General features: G+C 35.9%; 2 protein-coding genes across 7 annotated transcripts; one reads left to right on the top strand and one right to left on the bottom strand.

Moving 5' to 3' along the window:
* The first annotated feature begins 83 nt into the window (after positions 1-83).
* Positions 84-3,911, top strand: LOC114316027 (putative pentatricopeptide repeat-containing protein At3g08820). Of its 6 annotated transcripts, none has more exons than XM_028262679.2 (4): positions 84-2,085; positions 2,854-2,954; positions 3,370-3,420; positions 3,497-3,911. In XM_028262679.2, exons 1-4 carry the CDS (start codon positions 178-180, stop codon positions 3,531-3,533), a joined length of 2,097 nt encoding a protein of 698 aa, XP_028118480.2. In that variant the 5' UTR covers positions 84-177; the 3' UTR covers positions 3,534-3,911. The 6 variants fall into 6 exon arrangements, 2 of the variants coding, with proteins under 2 accessions (XP_028118480.2, XP_028118481.2); XR_003648035.2 differs by having other exon boundaries at positions 88-2,225; XR_014360796.1 differs by having other exon boundaries at positions 88-2,225; positions 2,775-2,954.
* Positions 3,912-16,509: 12,598 nt separating this feature from the next.
* On the bottom strand, positions 16,510-21,127 carry LOC114297132 (uncharacterized). The gene is made up of 5 exons (XM_082908175.1): positions 21,040-21,127; positions 19,459-20,333; positions 18,955-18,995; positions 17,707-18,103; positions 16,510-17,237 (listed from the first exon to the last, which is right to left on the bottom strand). Exons 1-5 carry the CDS (start codon positions 21,046-21,048, stop codon positions 16,595-16,597), a joined length of 1,965 nt encoding a protein of 654 aa, XP_082764301.1. The 5' UTR covers positions 21,049-21,127; the 3' UTR covers positions 16,510-16,594.
* Between the last annotated feature and the right edge of the window lie 358 nt (positions 21,128-21,485).

Here is a 21,485-nt window from a genome sequence, read left to right as displayed (position 1 = left end):
AGAATTTTGTAGCCCGTAAATCTTGACATGGTCTAATTTTAATAGATTATGATTTTTGGAATCATATAAAAACCTTGATGTACTTAAATTGTAAAATTATAATAATAATTGAAATGTATAGAGAGCCCACCAAAAAAATAAAAGAAATAAAATTCAAATCATGAGAAGCTTTCTAAAATGATGATTATGAGTTCATACTCTCAAATCTTTCTTCAACAATGCTCTTTTTTTCTTCGATCTCTACCTCTTCATCAGAAATATATGCATTTACATTACGTCTCTTCCAATTCAACCTCTCATAGCTTCATCAACCTCTCCAATCTCTTGCAAGGTCGCATTTCTCGCTCTCATCTCCTCCAAATCCATGCCCAAATTCTCCGAGTTAACGCACACCAAGACAATCTCATTGCCACTCGCCTCATTGGCCACTACCCATCTCAATTCGCTCTTCGAGTGTTTCACCAACTCGAAAAACCCAACATTTTCCCTTTCAATGCAATCATCAGAGTCTTGGCTGAAGAGGGTCTTTGCTCTGACGCTTTCTTTGTCTTCAACGGGTTGAATTCGATGTTAATTTCGCCCAATGGGTTTACATTTTCTTTCCTTCTTAAGGCCTGTTTTCGTGCCAATGATGTAGAGTGTGTGAAACAGATTCATGCCCATGTTCTGAAATCGAGTTTTGTGTCTGATTCTTTTGTTTGCAATGGTCTTCTTGCTGTTTATGCTAAGGGTGTGAAGGATTTGGTGTCTGCACGTAAGGTGTTTGATGAAATGCCTGAGAGGAGTATGGTTTGTTGTTGGACTTCTTTAATTACTGGGTTTGCTCAGTCAGGTCAGCCTGATGAAGTTTTGAGACTCTTTTTATTGATGGTTGAGGAGAGGTTGACGCCAGAAGATGATACTATGGTCAATGTCTTATCTGTTTGTTCACATCTTGAGATTGTAGATATTGAGAATTGGGTTAGAATTTTATCTGAATTTATTAATGATGTCGATTCTAAAAATTTGGGTCTAAATTTGGGTCTTGATTCGGTGAGGACTGTTCTTGTTTATTTGTATGGGAAATGGGGAAAGACTGACAAAAGTAGAGAAAGATTTGATGAGATTGCAGACAGTGGAAAAAGAAGTGTGCTTCCTTGGAATTCTATGATAAGTGCGTATGTTCAAAATGGTTCTCCTATGGAGGCTTTGAGTCTTTTTGGCCTAATCATGGAGAATCATAGTTGTAGACCGAACCATGTTACAATGGTTAGTGTGCTTTCAGCTTGTGCTCAAATTGGTGATTTAGACAGTGGAATTTGGGTTCATGAATACTTTAAATCTGAAGGGCAGAAAAGTATTCTAGCTTTAAACAAAAATGTAGCCACTGCATTGATAGACATGTATTCTAAATGTGGAAGTTTGGCAAAGGCGAAAGAGGTTTTTGACCAGATGGTCACGAAAGATGTTGTTTCAATCAATGCTATGATAATGGGTCTTGCAATAAATGGTAAAGGAGAGGATGCATTAAGGCTTTTCTCCATAGTTCAGGAGTTTGGTTTGCATCCCAATGCGGGAACCTTCCTCGGTGTTCTTTGTGCATGCAGTCATTCAGGGTTGTTAGATGATGGACGTCAGATATTCCTCAATATGAGCCAAAGCTTTTCGGTCCCGCCTAAATTAGAGCATTATGCTTGCTATATTGATCTCCTTGCTCGAATGGGCCATGTTGAAGAAGCACTTGAAGTTGTTAACTCCATGCCTTTTGATCCCAATGATTTTGTGTGGGGGGCTTTGCTTGGGGGTTGCCTGCTCCACAACAGATTAGTGTTGGCCCAACATATTTCCAAAAATCTTGTTAAGGTGGAGCCTCAAAATTCTGCAGGCTATGTGATGTTGTCAAATGCATTTGCGGTTGATTGTCGATGGGGAGATGTCTCTGGAATGAGGTGGTATATGTGGCAAAAGGGCGTGAGAAAGCAGCCAGGGTGTAGTTGGATCAGCATCAAAGGAATTGTGCATGAATTTCTTGTGGGCTCCCTAGCACATCCTCAAATTGATAGCATTTATCGGACATTGGATGGATTGGTGAAGGAAATGAAGTTGGTAATTCCTTAGGAAGTTCATAAGGTTTATGGGTGATGCTTATGTTACTCACTCGGGTGTCATTTTAGAAGTGCTTCATGTTTTATCATTTTGTCAGAGACCATTTTGAGCAACTACTGCGCTGTATGCATCAGTGGCCGGTATACTTCATCACATCTAAAATTTACCACTTCATGTCTGGCCTGTGATCTATGTCTCAATCAATAGTTTTGATATTAAATTGTGAAATATAAAATTACAAAAAAGACCTTTGACACTTGAATATATATAACTGGAATGAGATACTGTTTGTGCTGTAGGATTGCATGCTGCTGTGTTATATGTCCTTTTAACATGAATTTGCCATATCTCCAAGTATGGTTTCAGATTAACACTGAATCCCTTGTGATTATACAACATTCTTATTTATTGGCTAGGACAATTAGAGATCATTTTCTTTGTGTTTTAATGGTCTATGCTTTTTGTCATACTGCTGATGTCATGCATCTTTTCATGTTTTGGCAGCCTGTATGACGTGTGTGTGTGTGTGTGTGTGTGTGTGTGTGTGTGTGTGTGTGTGTGTGTGTGTGTTCTTTTTAAGATAAATAGTTGACAGAATAAAAGACCTCACAATATGACCGCTCAAAATCATTTATTGTCCTTTTGGCACATTGTCCATTTGGTAATCTTTGGCCTGGTTGTCTGTTCAGGTTTTTTGTTGGACATGTATAAGGTCATTTTGGCTCTTTCGAGAAAATTACAATAACTGTAATGTGGTTGAAACTATAGGTTGTAACCTGGTCTTCTTCTTCCTCAAATCCTGGACTCCTCGTGAGATGGTATTACAGCTCCAAGTGCTCAAGGGAATCTGAGCAAAGTTGTTACAACAGGTAAACTAAGATGCCCAGTACTAATATTAAAATTCCACACCCTAATCATGAAATGGAAACTTGAAGACAAGAAATTCCAACTTTCTCCAACACTTGTAAGGAGTCCTTAAAACCTAGAAATATAGGCTTCCTCTCCATCCAGACCAGAATAGATAGTTTTCCAAAAAAGAATCTGCTTGTGGAGTAAGATCTCCGAGTATGGTAACTAGGTTGTGTGCAGGAGCATGCTTGTTTATTTAGCCAGAAAATTATTCAATTTAAGTATCGTTTTGCTGTATTAATTACTTTGTCTTTATAATGTTTATATTTTTTTCTTCTAATGCCAAACAGGTGTATTTTCTAGTTAATAATGATTTGTGTATAGTCTTTTTCATAATTCTAATCTTTGCTTAACCTTGATTGATGTTGTTGTCAGGAACAAGTGTATCCAACAAATCAACATCTTGTTGTCCCTTCTCTTTCAGAGGTAGAATTGTAGTTTACTAGTTTATATACCTTTTGATATTGGGGCAACTTGTGAACCATGCTAATGTTGCTGTTAGGAACAAGCATTCTTCCCAGCTTTCTGGAGCCTTCTGACTTTTGGGTATCTTGGAAAGTGAGGTACATGGCTCTCTGTTTGATTGACACTGAAATCCCTACTCCTTCGATATCATAGAACTGGCGATGTGTCCGTTAACTACACTGCCTGTGGGAGCTTGAGCTGCATGTGTCTTGTTCATTCGGTAGAGATACAAGCTCTGCCTGATCCATAGATCTTCGCCCTGTTTAGAGTCAACACAAGCTTCGAGAACACGAAACTCATGTTGGTTAAATGTTCTTCTGTTTCTATGTAATCAAACATTATTTATTTATGTTTTCTAGTTAAACTAAGCCTGTTTGATTGTCAGTTTAAACCCATGTAAAATAATCATATCAGGATTTGGAAATTAATATTTATTGAGGATTGCATGAGCAGTTTGATTGTTTTTGGCTTGCTGAGGTGGTACTTAACTATGTCCATGGGAATGTAGTGGCACACCCCCTATGTAAAAATATCTAGCGGTGGCCTTAGTTTTTTTTGAAGGCCTCTTAGTGATGGCCTCTTTGTTGATCCCAAGTAGTTGGAGAGATTTTGCTTTGAGATATCACTTCTCCTTTTTCTTTTTCTCTGTTTGGTTGAGCAGAAAACTTTTTTTGGAAAACTTTTTTTTTTGGGCATTTGGTAGAATGAAAAATAAAATTCAATGAAAAATATTTTTCATAATCAATGAAAAATAAGTCTATTTGGGTAAAAAATATTTTTCACTTTTAAAAGGTTAAAAACATTTTCCGAACAAAATTTTTATCAATGTCGCCACATTACCACTATCACCACCTCCACCTTTGTCCCACCACAACCACCAAACATAGAAAAATATTTTCTTCAAAAAATATTTTTTTAAAATATTTTTTTTAACCCAAACAAACAGAATATTAATTTCTTAGAATCCCATTTTTTTTTTGATTTCATACGTTGAGGTTAGTAGGAGAAAAAATTCGAAGGAAAATTGTAGGGGTTTATTCGTAAAATAATGGTAAATTTTGTCTTGTCATAATGCAAATAAATTTTCTTATGAAAACAATAAATGAAAATGTTAAATTTTGCAATTAATTATTGATTTACCATTTATGACGTTGACTAATAAGAAAGAATAATGTTTGAGGGCCACAAAATGTGTGGCTCAAATGCCTCGAAACTGTCAAAACGTCGTTTTGGCAGCAAAATGACGTCGTTTTGGCAATTTCGAGCCATTCGAGCCACAGATTTTCGGGCTTCCTACCAGTGCTGAATAAGAAAACAATAAATGAAAATGTTTTGAAATTAATTAACTTTGACTAAAAAGTAGGGGTTTATTTATTGATAAACTGGTAGTACTATTTTACTATAACTCAAATATCATATAACTTGTGGTTGGGAAATTTTATATATATATCTATATCAATTACTTGATAAAGTCCTATTAACAATATGTTGAGATAGTTGATTCATGTGTGAATCGGATTTAATGAGAATTTTATTAAAAAAGTAAGAATTATTTGATATTTTTCTTATACATAATATAGTTAAGAAACATGGTAAACCAAAAGAAGATAAATTATACTTTTGCATACTTGAAATATTATTCAATATTTATTTTGGCCAATAAACTTTAGATTTTTTCAATATTAGTTATTTAATTATTAATTTTTTATTAATGTGGTTCAGTTAGTAAATATTGTTCATTTATAATAAAAAAAAAAACGGCCCTAGCGTTAAAACATTCTCCACTCTAACCTTTTAAACATCACATGTATTTTTTCACTTTAATAAACGCCTCTTTAAACTTCTTCATTTTGCCATTTTGAATCAGTGGCACGTCACGTTAGAGAATTTGGAAAAATTATTAAAATAATGCTATATGTATCAATTAATGTACTAATTAATATACTAACAGATAACATAACATAATTTTAAAAGTTTTGAATGTTTATAATTTGTATAATAAGTGAGGTCAGTAATAATAACACTAGTTTGTATACTAATATGTACACTAATTGGTGCATGCAGTACTACCGTTCAAGTATAAAATATTTTGGTCCTATTCTCATCACTAAGTAACTCTTGTCGCCACAAACTACCAATAATAATAATTTAGAACACCACTTAACAATACTCTTGGATCAACAAATAATTTTTTAAAATTTATGAGTCAGGTAAAAAGAGTTTGGAAGTCTAATCAAGTTTAAAACGATTATGAGTTTATGGAGTAATTGCCAACCGCGCATTTAAAAAAATCTTTAAATGAAGGCGATACTGTCAATATTTTTATCAATTTAATTTATTTATTTTCTTTTTTGTCTACAAGTTACTAAAATTTCGTGAGATGCACATGTCATTTTCATATCAAAGTAAAATTTATAAGAAGCTATACAAATCACTAGTATAAATTATTATTATTTTCTTGTGCTAAAATTCTCACACGAGTTGCACATGGTCATTTTACATTGCAACAATATTTATCATTTACCTAAATTTATACAACTCACAATTTCAAATGGGATCGGAGGCCATGGACGTTTGAGTTCAAATGGAAATGGAGGTTATGGAGGTTCAAGGTCAAATGGAATTGGTGGTTATGGAGGCTGTGGAGGATCGAGTTCAAATGGGATCGATGGCTAACGGAGGTTTTGATAATCTTTTTACAATTACCATTCAAGTATTAAATATCTTTGACTTCATTCCCATCACTAACCATTATTGTCCGCTTGTTAGGTGGACACAAACCACCAATAATAATAATAAGAGCACCACCTCGCGATGCTCTTGGATCAACCAATAATTTTTCAAAAATTTAAGAGTCATGTAAAAAATATTTTGTAGTTTAATAATCAAGTTTAAAAAGGTTACAAGTTTGTGAAGTGGTTATCAATGACGCATTTAAAAAAGTCTTTAAATTAATGAACGCAATACTAATCACATTTTTATCAATTTAATTAATTTTTTTGGCTCAAAAATTACTAAAATTTTGTGAGTTGCACGTGCCATTTCCATGACAAAATAAATTCATAAGAAGCTAAAGAAATCACTAGTGCAAATTATTATTTTCTTGTGTCAGAATTACTAAAATTCCCATGTGAGTTGCCCGTGGTCATTTTATATTGAAACAATGTTTATCATTTACCTAAATTTATATAACTCACAATTTCATATGAAATTGGAGGTTATGGAGGCTACAAAGGATCGAGTTCAAATGGGATTGGTAGTTATGGAGGCTACAAAGGATCGAGTTCAAATGAGATTGGTGGTTACAAAGGTTTTGATAATCTTGTTACAATTATCATTCAAGTATTAAATATCTTTGGCCCCATTCTCGTCACTAACTATTATTACCTACCTGCCAAGTGGATACAAACCACCACAATGCTCTTGGGCCAACTAATAATTTTTCAAAAATTTAAGAGTCATGTAAAAAAATGTTTAGTAGTTTAATAATCAAGTTTTAAAAAGTTACAAGGTTGCGGAGTGGTTGCCAACCGCGCATTCAAAAAAATCTTTAAACGAAAGCGATACTGACCACACTTTTATTAATTTAATTAAAAAAAATTTGTCTGAAAATTAATAAAATTTTGTGAGTCGCTCGTGTCATTTCCATGACAAAGTAAAATTCATAAGAAGCTATAAAAATCACTAGTGTAAATTATTTATTATTTTCTTGTGTCAAAATTGCTAAAATTCTCACGTGAGTTGCACGTGGTCATCATTTTACATTGAAACAATATTTATCATTTACCTAAATTTATACAACTCAAAATTTCAAATGGGATCGGACGCTATGGAGGTTCGAGTTCAAATGGAATTGGAAATTATGAAAGGTTTGAGTTCAAATGGAATTGGAAGTTATGGAGGCTATGAATGATCGAGTTCAAAAGGGATTGATGGTTATGGAGGCTATGGAGGTTCGAGTCCAAATGGGATCGGTGGTTATGAAGGTTTCGATAATCTTTTTATAATTACTATTCAAGTATTTAATATCTTTGGCCCCATTCTTGTCACTAACCATTATTGCCCGCCTGCCAGGTGGACACAAACCACCACCAACAATAATAAGAGCACCACCTCATGATGGTCTTGGAACAACCAGTAATTTTTCAAAAATTTAAGAGTCATGTAAAAAATATTTAGTAATTTAATAATCAAGTTTAAAAAGGTTACAAGCTTGCGGAGTGATTATCAATCACGCGTTCAAAAAAATTTAAAACGAAAGCGATACTGACCATACTTTTATCATTTTAAAAAAAATTTGTCCAAAAATTACTAAAATTTTGTGACTTGCACATGTCATTTCCATGAAAAAGTAAAATTCATAAAAAGCTATAGAAATTATTAGTGTAAATTATTATTATATTCTTGTGTCAAAATTGCTAAAATTCCCATCTTAGTTGCACGCGGTCATTTTACATTGAAACAATATTTATCATTTACCTAAATTTATACAATTCACAATTTCAAGTGGGATCGGATGCTATGGAAGTTCGAGTTCAAATGGAATTGGAGGTTATGGATGCTATGGAGGATCGAGTTCAAATGAGATTGGTGGTTATTGAGGCTATGGAGGTTCAAGTTCAAATGGGATGGTGGTTGTGGAGGTTTTGATAATCTTTTCACAATTACCATTCAAGTATTAAATATCTTTGGCCGCATTACTGTCACTAGCCATTGTTGCCTGCCTGCCAAGTGGACACAAACCGCCACCAATAATAATAAGAGCACCACCTCACAATGATCTTGGGCCAACCAATAATTTTTCAAAAATTCAAGAGTTGTGTAAAATATGTTTAGTAGTTTAATAATCAAGTTTAAAAAGATTATGAGCTTGCGGCGTGTTTATCAACCACACATTCAAAAAAAAAAAAAATTAAATGTAGGCGTTATTGACCACACTTTTGTCAATTTAATTAAAAAAAAATTGTCCAAAAATTACTAAAATTTTGTGAGTTGCACGTATAATTTCTATGACAAAGTAAAATTCATAAGAAGCTATAGAGATCACTGGTATAATTATTATTTTCTTATGTCAAAATTGCTAAAATTCCTATGTGAGTTGCACGTGGTCATTTTACATTGAAACAATATTTATAACTCACAATTTCAAATAGGATCCGAGGCTATAGAGGTTCAAGTTCAAATGGAATTGGAGGTTATGGAGGCTATGGTGGATCAAATTCAAATGGGATTGGTGGTTATATATGGAGGCTATGGAGGTTTGAATTCAAATGGGATCGGTGGTTATGGAGGTTTTGATATTCCTTTTACAATTACCTTTCAAGAATTAAATATCTTTGGCCCTATTCCCGTCACTAGTGGTTATTGCCCGCCTCTAAGTGGACACAAACCATCAATAATAATAATAATAAGAGCACCACTGCACGATGGTCTTGGGCCAACTAATAATTTTTCAAAAATTTAAGAGTTAAAAATGTTTAGTAGTTTAATAATCAAGTTTTAAAAAGTTATGAGGTTGCGGAGTGATTATCAACTGCGCATTCAAAAAATTTTAAATGAAAGCAATACTGACCATACTTTTATTAATTTAATTAAAAAAAAATTATCCGAATATTACAAAAATTTTGTGAGTTGCACATGTCATTTCCATGACAGAGTAAAATTCATAAGAAGCTATAGAAATCACTAGTGTAAATTATTATTATTTTCTTGTGTCAAAATTGCTAAAATTCCCACGTGAGTTGCACATGGTCATTTTACATTGAAATAATATTTATCATTGACCTAAATTTATACAACTCAAAATTTCAAATAGGATTGGAAGCTATAGAGGTTTGAGTTCAAATGGAATTGGAGGTTATGGACACTATGAAAGAGCGAGTTCAAATGGGATTGGTGTTTATGGAGGCTACGGAGGTTCGAGTTCAAATGGGATCGGTGGTTATGGAGGTTTTGAAAATCTTTTTGTAATTACCATTCAAGTATTAAATATCTTTGGTCCTATTCCCTTCCCTAGTGATTATTGCCCGCCTACAAAGTAGACACAAACCACCAATAATAATAATAAGAGCACCACTGTATAATGGTCTTAGGCCAATCATGTAAAAAATGTTTAGTAGTTTAATAATCAAATTTATAAAGTTTACGAGTTTGTGGAGTGGTTATCGACTACACATTCAAAAAAATCTTTAAGTGAAGGCGACATTAACTACACTATTATCAGTTTAATTTATTTATTTTTCTTTTTTGTCCGAACATTACTAAAATTTCATGAGTCGCACGTGTCATTTCCATGACAAAGTAAAATTCATAAGAAGCTATAGAAATCACTAGTGTAAATTATTATTATTATTTCCTTGTAGTAGAATTGCTAAAATTCCCACATGAGTTGCACGTGGTTATTTTACATTGAAACAATATTTATCATTTACCTAAATTTATACAACTCGCAATTTCAAAAACATTTTATGTTTAGATTGCAAATACCCTCAACTAAAAAATAATTAAAAAGGTTTAAAAATTGGGCCATTTTTTGATAAGTCCTATTTATAACAGTTTTGTTCCATAAAACCCAAACTGTTTCTGAATATTCCATTAGGTCCATTAATTGTTAAAGGACGAAATAACCCTCTCCGCCTCTCCCGCGTGAAACCGATTATGCAAAAACCCATTCCTATTCGAAATATTCAGTCCACAAAATTTCCAAAACAAAAACTCAATCGACGAAACGATACTGATATTGCCTCCAGTAACCCTAGATTCCTCTTCGTCTCACCACTGCGAAGCTTCACATCGGAAGGAGGGTGCTTCGTCGTTCGAAGATTGTTGTCGCCCCATTGAGTTTATTTTATCCACTGAGTGTGATCCATACCCACCAACCATGACGAACAAAAGTAAGGAATACCATTTCACCTTCTGCTTCTCAATCATAATGTCATCATTGATGTATACATACACCCTCTGGTTTTCGGATTTGAATTTGTAAACATAGATATTTTCGGAATTAATTTTGTAAAAATATATGTAAACATTCACATTGGCCTCTAACTGTTGTAGTTTTCGGGATTTGTTTTTGGCCACATGGATGATGTGAACATTCACATTACTATTGATTGCTGGGTAAATTTAGAGTAGTACACACTGATGTGAATGTTCACATCATGTGAATGTTCACATTAATGTCAGAACCCCCAAACTTCACTCAACACTGTGATGGAGGATGATGTAAACATTCACATTGTGACATCAATGCCCAAGTTGTTTGTGTTATTGGGTGTAGTTTTGCACTGTTGGTTCCCCCCTTTGATTTTTAGCAAATTATAACATAATGTGATCACCCATGTAAGCATTCACATTGCCCAGTAACTATTGTCGTTTTCCGAATTTATTTTTCAAACATGGCTGATGTGAACATTCACATTAGTATTGATTGCTGGGTAATTTTAGAGTAGTACACACTGATGTGAATGTTCACATCATGTGAATGTTCACATTAATGTCAGAACCTCCAAACTTCACTCAACACTGTGATGGAGCATGATGTAAACATTCACATTGTGACATCAATGCCCAAGTTGTTTGTGTTATTGGGTGTAGTTTTGCACTGTTGGTTCCCCCCTTTGATTTTTAGCAAATTATAACATAATGTGATCACCCATGTAAGCATTCACATTGCCCAGTAACTGTTGTCGTTTTCCGAATTTATTTTTCAAACATGGATGATGTGAACATTCACATTAGTATTGATTACTGGGTAAACTTACAGTAATAAACACTGATGTGAACATTCACATCAGTGTATAATAATGTCAATGTTCCAATTACTGTCAATGCTGGTTGTTGAATGTTGTTTGCTGCTTCGAGTTCCATCCTCTGTGTTTCAACCAATTACATGTGCTCATTTGAACACACAGGTCTTCCCCATAAAGTTCATGGCAAGCGAAAGCGAGGGGAATCCCGTTTCAAAACCAAGCCTGATCAAACAGCTGTTCCGGAAGAAATGAACATGAAAAAAGTGAACTACCGGTCAAATCTAACTGGACTGGTCAAACTGTTAAAGGATACCAAATTTACAAGTGGCCAATTGAAGTGCCTTAGAAAAACACCATTCTGGCCATTATTTGATAGGTTGATCAGTAACGGAATCGACCTCAACCACTGCATGAAATATGATGATGTGATTGTACGTATAGTACAAACATTCAAGCAATCTAGTGGAAGGTTTTACATTGGGGATAAGAACATCCAGATTTTTAGAAGCGACGTATCACTGATTTTTGGGGTGGACTGCGGCACCAAGTCGATGGACCTCTCTTATGGTGCAAAACCAACATCTGGCATCATACACCGAATGTGCAAGGATGTTAGCCGGTTAAGTGCTGCCAAAATACGAGAAATTCTGAGGGAAGCATTGAAGGGCACAAAAAAACATGACGATGAGGAGGTCGCAAGATTAGTTTGCATGTATGCATGCGTCAAGCTATTCTTTTCTACATCCGGAGAAACAATTGGATGGGTTTTCTACTCATACATGGACCCATTACACAAGATGATCGAGTATGATTGGGCTGAGAGCATCCGGGCAACCTTGATGGGTTCATTGGGCCAAAACTGTGGAAAACCAGGACGAGTCACCGGATGTGTGATGTTGTTAATGGTAAATCAAATCTCATACAACTTATTCTATGTTTAATATGAACATATACGGGCTCTGAACACTCTGATGTGAATGTTCACATTTCTCAGCTTTGGTGTGGAAGTTGACAACATTGATGAAAACATTCGCATAACTGTTTCAGTAATGTACAAAACACACATTAGTAGATGCTGGTGTAAACATTCACATTAACAGATGTGAACATTCACACCAGTTGTACCACTCACATTACCAGATGTGAATATTCACATCAGTAACATCACTCACCATTAGCAAAATGTGAGCATTCACATAGTAATAACACAGACTTGAACAGATGTGAACATTCACATCAGTATCATCACCCACCATTAGCAAATGTGAACATTCACATCAGTAATAGCACTGACACTAACAGTTGTGAACATTCAGGTCAGTAATATCACTCACATTAACAGTTGTGAACACTCACATCAGTAGTATCACTCAACATATGTGAACATTCACATCAGTAACATTACTCCACATTAGCAGATGTGAACATTCACATCATCGGATGTGAACATTCACATCAGTTTTAAGTGATGTAAACATTCACATTACTGGCCTAGTGGTGCACTGTGAACATTCACATTACTGCACCAGTGGTGTAAACATTCACATCAATGTTAATTTCATATGAACATTCAAATTACTGATATTTGTTATTTGTTTCAGTATTGGCTGTGTGAGCATACAACAATCTTACAACCCCACAACCCCAATGCCATTCCACGATGCGTAAAATGGGACCTCACAGCCTTACATAGCAACATGAAGTCCATAACTCTGGCTAAGCTAGGTTTAAATGAGGTAGAAGTACAACCAAATATATTGTGCTTATTCAAATAGTGCGACGAGGAACTATCTAACTAACATACTGTCTGGAAATGCAGGTATATGGCGGCGAGCTAATGGCATCACCAACTGAAGCGAAGATTTATCGTCACACAAAATTGAATGTGGAGTCAAGTGCAGTAGCAAAAAAAGATGAAAGCAATGAGGATCAAAGCAAAGACAGTCAACGCAGTGATGACAGGGATGCATTTTCTGTTGATGCAGTGGACCTGAATGATGTTGGACATTATATCAACCCCAGCTGTAGCACCCCCAATGCTGAGAAGGGAATCATCATAGCACAACCAACTGAGCCCGACATTGTGGAAGTACTCATGAAAGAAAACCAAAAAGCTTGGGCTCTTGTACGGCAATGGGAAGCGAAATACAAACAGTTGGAAGAATCGTGGGAGTTGAGGGCAAGGGTGATTGCTGCCCTTGAAGCCAAACTATTTGACCAATCGGGCTCATCCAATGTGGACATACACATGAAGACTTGCATGGAGTGGAAAGATACAGAAATTCAGCGGCTGACAAAGTTGGTCATCAACTTGGAATGTGAAAAAACAATACTTGAAGACCTTTTTGACGATCAGTCCGTACACATCATCACTCAAGTTGAAGCACAAAAGGCTCATGACAGCCTTAACAACAATCCCACTGCAGTATTGGAACACGTTATCAGCCCCCCATCAAGGGTAAAGCGCATAAAGCAGAAGGTAAGGACAGAACACAGGTTGGACGAGTTTGAATACCCCAACCTGCCTGGTCAGAAGAAAGGGAAAGAGGGAGCCCAACAGAAATCACATGCAGTCCAAATTGCACAAGATTTAGACAAGCAACCACCAAAAAAGCAGCCAACAAAGTCCAAGAAGTTATCCTTGAACAACAAACTCAAGGTCTGGGCTAACATGAACAAACTCAACAAGCAAAAAGTCCAAAATTTGCACAAGAACGGCGGTGATGAGTAAGTGATCTTACATATCCCCAACTGCTTTTTTTTCCATCATGTTCAGTTCACATACATACTTAATAAATTAGACCATTTCATAAATGTGCAATGTTGACATTAAAATTTTCTGTAATCACAATGCACAGGTTGCTAGTGTGGCAAGGGGACTCAAAGACTAAACATGTGTATTTTGATGACATCATACACCTCATCAAGGAAGAATCAATAACCAACAACGTATGGCAACTGTAAAAGTGTACAAAACACACACACACACACACACACACACACATACACATAGAGTGAAGACACTGTAAATAATGTACTGCCACCCCTCCGGTTCTGCAGGTGATAGATGCTTATGGTGAAATTCTACTTGAACTACAAGGGCTAGTCAACCCAAGTTTGGAAGATTCATCATTCATCTTTACAAGCACATGTTTGGTAACCACTAGACTTTAATTTTGATTATGTCTCCATACATGTGGATGTTATTCTCAGCATTACATGCTTACATTGTTAATTTAAGTAATAGGCAGATGTCAATGTTAACAAAAACATAAAATGACCTTTGAGAAGATTCACATTGACAGATGTGAACATTCACATCATTCGCATTGAATATTATATGCTTATTATGTTGATTAACTTAAATGATATACACATGTGAACATTCACATCAGTAATATAACTCATAGTAACAGATGTGAACATTCACATCACCAGTATTACTCACATTAACAGATGTGAACATTCACATCAGCAGTATTTACTCACATTAACAGATGTGAACATTCACATCAGTAACATCACCCACCATTAGCAAATGGGAACATTCACATCAGTAATAGCACTGACATTAACAGATATGAACATTCACATCAGTAGCATTACTCACACTAACAGATGTGAACATTCACATCAGTAACATCACCCACTATTACCAAATGGGAACATTCACACCAGTAATATCACTGACATTAACAGATGTGAACATTCACATCAGTAGCATTACTCACACTAACAGATGTGAACATTCACATCAGTAGCATTACTCACACTAACAGATGTGAACATTCACATCAGTAGCATCACCCACCATTAGCAGATGAACATTCAAATCATTAACACCAAACATCGATATAAATACTTAGTACATCATTGTATGCCCTTTGTGTGCGAAAAATCATTGAACAGTACCCCCCCACAAGAGGAATAAACTAATTGATGTACACATCAAGGAGTATCAAGGCCAGAGATTCTTAATCTTCCCATTACACGACAACTTTCACTGGACAATTGTTGTGTACGACGTGAAAGAGAATGTATGGAGGCATTATAACTCACTGCGCCTAAGAGAAGGCATACATGACCCACATATTGACAAAGCACAAATACTGGTAAGTGGCTGTCAAAAACAATACTTGTCGTGATGTGTAATATTTGAACTTGGACGTATGCCCTATGTTGGTTGGTTCCTAATATGAAATTTCATTGTTGGCAGAGGGACTACATCACAGCTTTGGTGCACAACATTGGACCGTCATCACCATTATGGACCAATTTATCAAGCCAAAATACTTCGAAAACAATCATATCAGTGGACATCTGTCCCCAGCAAGCATCAAATTTGTAAGCCTAAAATCGATTTCTACACATGTTCCACAACCTTTACCCACCTTAATTTCAAAATCTAACAAGAAGTTTGCATTTTCAGGGTGGATTGTGGGCCTGCAGTTTGTTACATCATGAGGGCGCATGTATATCGTGAAGACATTGTTGCCAGCCTAGATCGCTTTGAATGGTGTCAAATAAGAGACTCATTAGTACACCTTTTTCTGAACCACAGAAAGACAGTGCAATGTGAAAACCTATAGGTGGGGGGTGTCCACCTATCACTGTTACCCAAATCTGTTATCCACAGTTAAGACAATTTAGTTTCACTAGCTTAATTGTAAATGAAGTCTATATCACTGCTTGTACAGATACTTTTCAGTCAATATATGTATATGCATTTTCAGGCCTATTTTGCGTTGGTCGTGTACATTGAGATTGTATTTTCTTTTTTTTTGTTTGGATACACATGACATGATGTCAATGTTCACATCACAGAATGATCGTACACTTTCTTCTATTTTAAACCATACTACATGGATGTGAATATTGCTTAAAGTGTTCATGTAACACAATATGACAGGTGTGATTATGATATTTCTTAACACAAGTCAATATTCACATCTAACAATTTGATGATGTGAATATTCACATCATAACTTCTGATTATGCGAATGGCAACAATTATCTCATGAATATTCACATCTTATGAGTTGATGATGCGAATGGTTACATTGATGTAAACATTGCTTTTAACAGTAACAACAATGTGAACATTCCCACCACAGAAATGTTTCAAAGTTGAACAATGTGAACATTCACATAATGTGAATGTTAACAGCATGCATTCATCCAAAACACACCCAACATAAATGTCAGATTGGTACCTTAAAAAAGTAAAAATAAAACACAAATCAAACACTAATGCATTATTATGTTTGCCAACGCAACGTAATCTTATTGCAACCCAATGTTTCCCAACACAACACAATCTTATTTCAAAAATGAATATAAGAATCCAATGTAAAATACAATGTTGAAATGAAAAAAGGTACATCTTATATCGGCTCCGTGCATGATTTTCGATTATGGCTCCCCAACTTATCACATCTCCCGCACCTTATTTGCTTCAGTTTCTCACCCCTTGATGGGATCCTATTCTTCTTCGGCCTTCCGGGTGGTCTTTTCACGGTAGGCGGGTATATAGTAAAGTCCGTGGGATCAAAAGGCGGCTTCTCCACCGATGGTATAGGGAATATGGCTCCCGAATAGGCTGCACGATATGTCTCTACATGAAAGTAATGTTCTACACAATCATTGAGATTGTAGCGGCTCTTTTGAATGGCAATAACAGCATGGTCACACGGGAATCCGTTGATTTGCCATTTGAAGCATGAACATGTACGCCTCGCAACATCAACTGTAACCGATGGTATCGAATGAACTTCAAACACATCCTCGTTGGCTTTGCTAACTTGCCAAGACTTGCTGTCATTGAACGAATCCATAAGCCTTGTTTCGAATGTCGGACAAATAATCTCATTCCATTTGTTTGCTTGGTCACGCCGTGCAGACATTTGCCGCATCAACTGAGTACGAATTTTGTCCACCATTTGAGTGATAGGAAGATTACGTGCTTCTTTAATCCAGTTATTAAATGACTCCGCCACATTGGATGTCATCTCCCCATAACGCATGCCCCTGCACAGTATATCACAAACATTGTACGATACGGAATTTAACAGGCCTGACCATTAATGTTGACAGATGTGAACGTTCACAGTACTGCCATTAGTATACACTGATGTGAACATTCACATCAGGGTATAATAATGTGAATGTTCACATCTGCTACCAGGTTTTAATAATGTGAATGTTCACATTACATGGTTATTACGTTCTCAACTTAAATGATAGACATATGTGAATGTTAACAACAATAATAAAATATGACACGTGTCAACATTCAAATCTGTAATACATTGCATGACTATTTGACAAATTAGCAGATGTGAACATGACATCAGTCATCATTAGCAGATGTGAACATTCACATCATTTACATTGAAGATGAAACACAATTCGAAGATTGTCACCATTATAAACTGAAAATTCACATCACTACCATTCTAAACTTCAAAAATGGAACACCTTAGGAAACTGTTATTACCTGAAGTATGAATTTGCCCAGTGCTCAGGTGCTAAGTCCTTGAAAAAATTATGAGCTCGTTGTTTACCCTCCTCTTTTAATTTTGCAAGCTTTTCATGGAACCCTACCACAGTTGGCTCGTAGGCACAGTCACCCAAACTCCTTACTAGGTGATCCCTGAATCCATTATCAATTCCTTTCATCCGGTCTCTTAAATTGCTCTTCAAGTGTTGTAAGCAATAACCGTGATGAGCCGATGGGAACACCTTTGGCATAGCTTCTAACAGACCAAGATTACGATCCGAAATAAAAGTAATATGGCGCTTCCCATCAACAACCTTCCCAAGTTCATGCAAGAACCACGACCAATTAGCCGTGGTCTCCGAATCAACAATTGCAAATGCAACAGGAAACAGACCTACAACACAACACCAATACACAACTGTTCACAATATTCCAAAGTGAATAGAAAAATAGTATAAACGAAACAGGTCATGTGAATGTTCATATGTACATTGCCCTCTTTACTATTTCTATTTTCGGATTCAGGTTCGTAAACATCAACGATGTGAACATTCACATTAACGACCATTAATAATTCATTGTTGCTTGTTGATAGGGCTGAGCAAGGAATCCGTGAAATCCGTAATCCGATCCAGTCCAGTCCAATCCGATAGGTTTGGATTGGTTTTTTGAATCCGTGGTTCGGTTCCGGATTGAATAATTAAAAATCCGTAGTTCACGGATTGGTTCCGGATTGAATCCCACGGTTCCGAATTGGAACCGATCCGGACCGTATACAAATAGTCTATATTTTTATTATACATCCTCCCCCATAGTATCTTTTCTTATTCTATGTAAAATCTAAACTCAAACCTAAAATCGTATAATATCTTCTTTTATTACTTTTGTTTGTTAGTTTTAAGTTTTAATTTGCAATGGTCTAAATACTTATGGTGAAACCAATTTTCTTATGGTTGTTTAAATTCTAGAACAGTATGTCGTTATTATAGAAAAACATGTTGCTATTATGGAACTAATATAGCGCTATGTTTATATTTTTATGAAATTCAAGTGTTATATATATATTTTTGTTATTTAATTATGTGAATCCGTGGTCCTAAACCGATCCAATCCGTATTTAAATGGATTGGTTCGGATTGGTTCCATGATTTAAACGGATTGGTTTGGTTCCAATTTTTTAGGAACCGTAAATAACGGATTGGTCCTGGTTTTATCCCAATCCGGTCCAATCCGGACCATGCTCACCCCTACTTGTTGAGTCACTGAAAATGTTAACATTCACAGTACTGTTCATTAATAGATCAACTAACATTAGTATACACTGATGTCAACATTCACATAAGAGTGTAATAAGTCTGATGTGAACATTCACATCAGTCTGATGTTAACATTTCTGTCAGTAGCAGACAAAGATGTGAACATTCACATCAGTGCATACTAATGTCACTGATGTGAATGTTCACATTACTTATAATTTAGCAATCACTCTTTCGTCCAGACTACGCTGCTCAGAGCGAATATTGACATGAATAGACAGGTAAAAAAAACTTCTAACCATTGTTCCCGTCTTTCGCCGTTGCCGCAAGTAGCTGACCTTTGTACTTTCCTTTGAGGAATGTTCCATCCAGGAATAATAAAGGCCGACAAGCATTGAACCCAGAAATACACGCAGCGAATGACACAAAGAAGCGACAAAACTGTTGACTACTCGCATCATAGTCAATATTGACATAACTCCCCGGATTGTACCGCATCTCAGCATCCGAATACCACCGCAACTGGTCAAACGATAACGAGTGATCTCCATGGATACCAGCCTTTACTTTCTCCACACCCAACCATACGACATGGTAACTCACATCTAGCCCATAATCCCTCTTCAAAATAGTCACCACTTCACACGGCCGAGTCAACGACTTGTCCCTCACAATTTCAGATATGGTACTCGACACCAAATCCGAACTAACTCGCGGATTCTTCGATGTTCGAACATCCGTACCACAAGTATGCACATCACTAAACCTCTTGATGTAGAAAAAATCATTTGCTCGTTGTGCTCTACAATGTATAGCCCACAAGCACCCCCTCTCCTCCCGCATCGCACACACAGCCGTAACTCTTGTTGTCTCGTTCTTCATGTATGTGAACTTAAACCCACATTGGATCGCATACTTACATAAAACGTCACGAAATTCTTGTGCACCTCCAACAAACCGTTGTCCTACATGCGTAATACCATTTGCCCAAGGGGCTGACAACAACACCTTCTCCTTATGGTGGCAAAATCTCCGTAGTGCATCAATTTCATCCTCAACCCCCACACGCAGCAATCCCAAACTACTTGACTGACCAATATCACCCTTCAACTCAACCACAACTTCTACATGTTGTACCCCCATTGATTTAGTAAGCAGTACCATGTTCTGAAATTCTTCCTCATTGTCCAAATGACACTTATTAATCCCAGGTAGTTTACAGAACAATGAAATAGAACCAGCAGACAACTCATCCCATTTCTCACACAAACACTCCACCAAACGAGAATAACACATTGCGCGGGCAACATTTATTACAGTTGTACTACAACCATATGTACACACCAATAGCATAAAGGTATCCATCTCCTGTAAAAACACAAAAACACAACAATGAACAGTAATGAAAATCGATATGAAAATTCACATTGCGCAAAAAATAGATGACTACGTGTACATTCCAACTGCTAAATCCATAATTCACAATATGAAGATGAGAACATTCACATTACTATTAACAAGATGTCAACATTAAGCAAACATCAAAGTCCAATGACAACAACAACAATCTTCACATAATATAATGATGTGAACATTCACATCAGTGTATAATGATGTGAACATTCACATCAGTTTATGAGGATGTAAACTTTCACATTGATATTAACAAGATGTTAACATTAAGCAAGCATCAAAGTAAAATGAGAACATTAACAATCTTCAAATAATTATTAACAATCTTCACAGAGCCTCATTAAGCAAACATCAATTTAAAATGAGAACATCCACATTCTTCACATATTCCCCATTCACAAAATGTGCAGATTGACATTGATATATATACTGATAATCAAATCATCCACACCGAGCCTCATTACGCATGCATCGAAGTCAAATGAGAACTACACAATCTTCACATAATACGAATGAACTCCCCTCCACATAACCACGTAAAATGCATATAATTAAAAAAACAGAGCATTCAATCCATATAAATCCAAAAATAGAGCATCTGATCCATTATACGAACGAAACCATAAACTGAACATGTATTCATAACCAAATTGATACTAACCTTGATCATCCAATCCTACAATCGTACAGAAAGTTGAAAAAAACTGATTTGAACTAGTTATAATCCGGCAAATGTAACAACCGAACACACTCCTCTTTGTCGTCTTCACACGCAAACCACAGAACCAGACTCCAACAGCAAGGACGAAACCCTGGCACAACCAAACCTTGCAACGAGCATGCAAAACATAAACGTATCTCTCGGAATTGGATTGATGATGAAAAGCGTAAAATAGAAACTGCCAAACTGCATGAACGAAGAAACAGACACCTTTTACGTATTAACACTGTACATATATATATAGGGGCAAAATAGTCCAACAAATTATATTAAATTAGAAAAATGGACCTTATGGAATATCCAGAAAAATTTATGGGACTAATTAGGTTATAATATTTTTTAGTGGACCTAATGGGTTATAACAACTCTAGAATGGATTTATCAAT

Source organism: Camellia sinensis, chromosome 2 (genome assembly GCF_055761805.1).
Source record: "Camellia sinensis isolate YWXY chromosome 2, ASM5576180v1, whole genome shotgun sequence".
NCBI classification, from domain to species: domain Eukaryota; kingdom Viridiplantae; phylum Streptophyta; class Magnoliopsida; order Ericales; family Theaceae; genus Camellia; species Camellia sinensis.
This window is presented reverse-complemented; position numbering and strand designations above follow the sequence as displayed.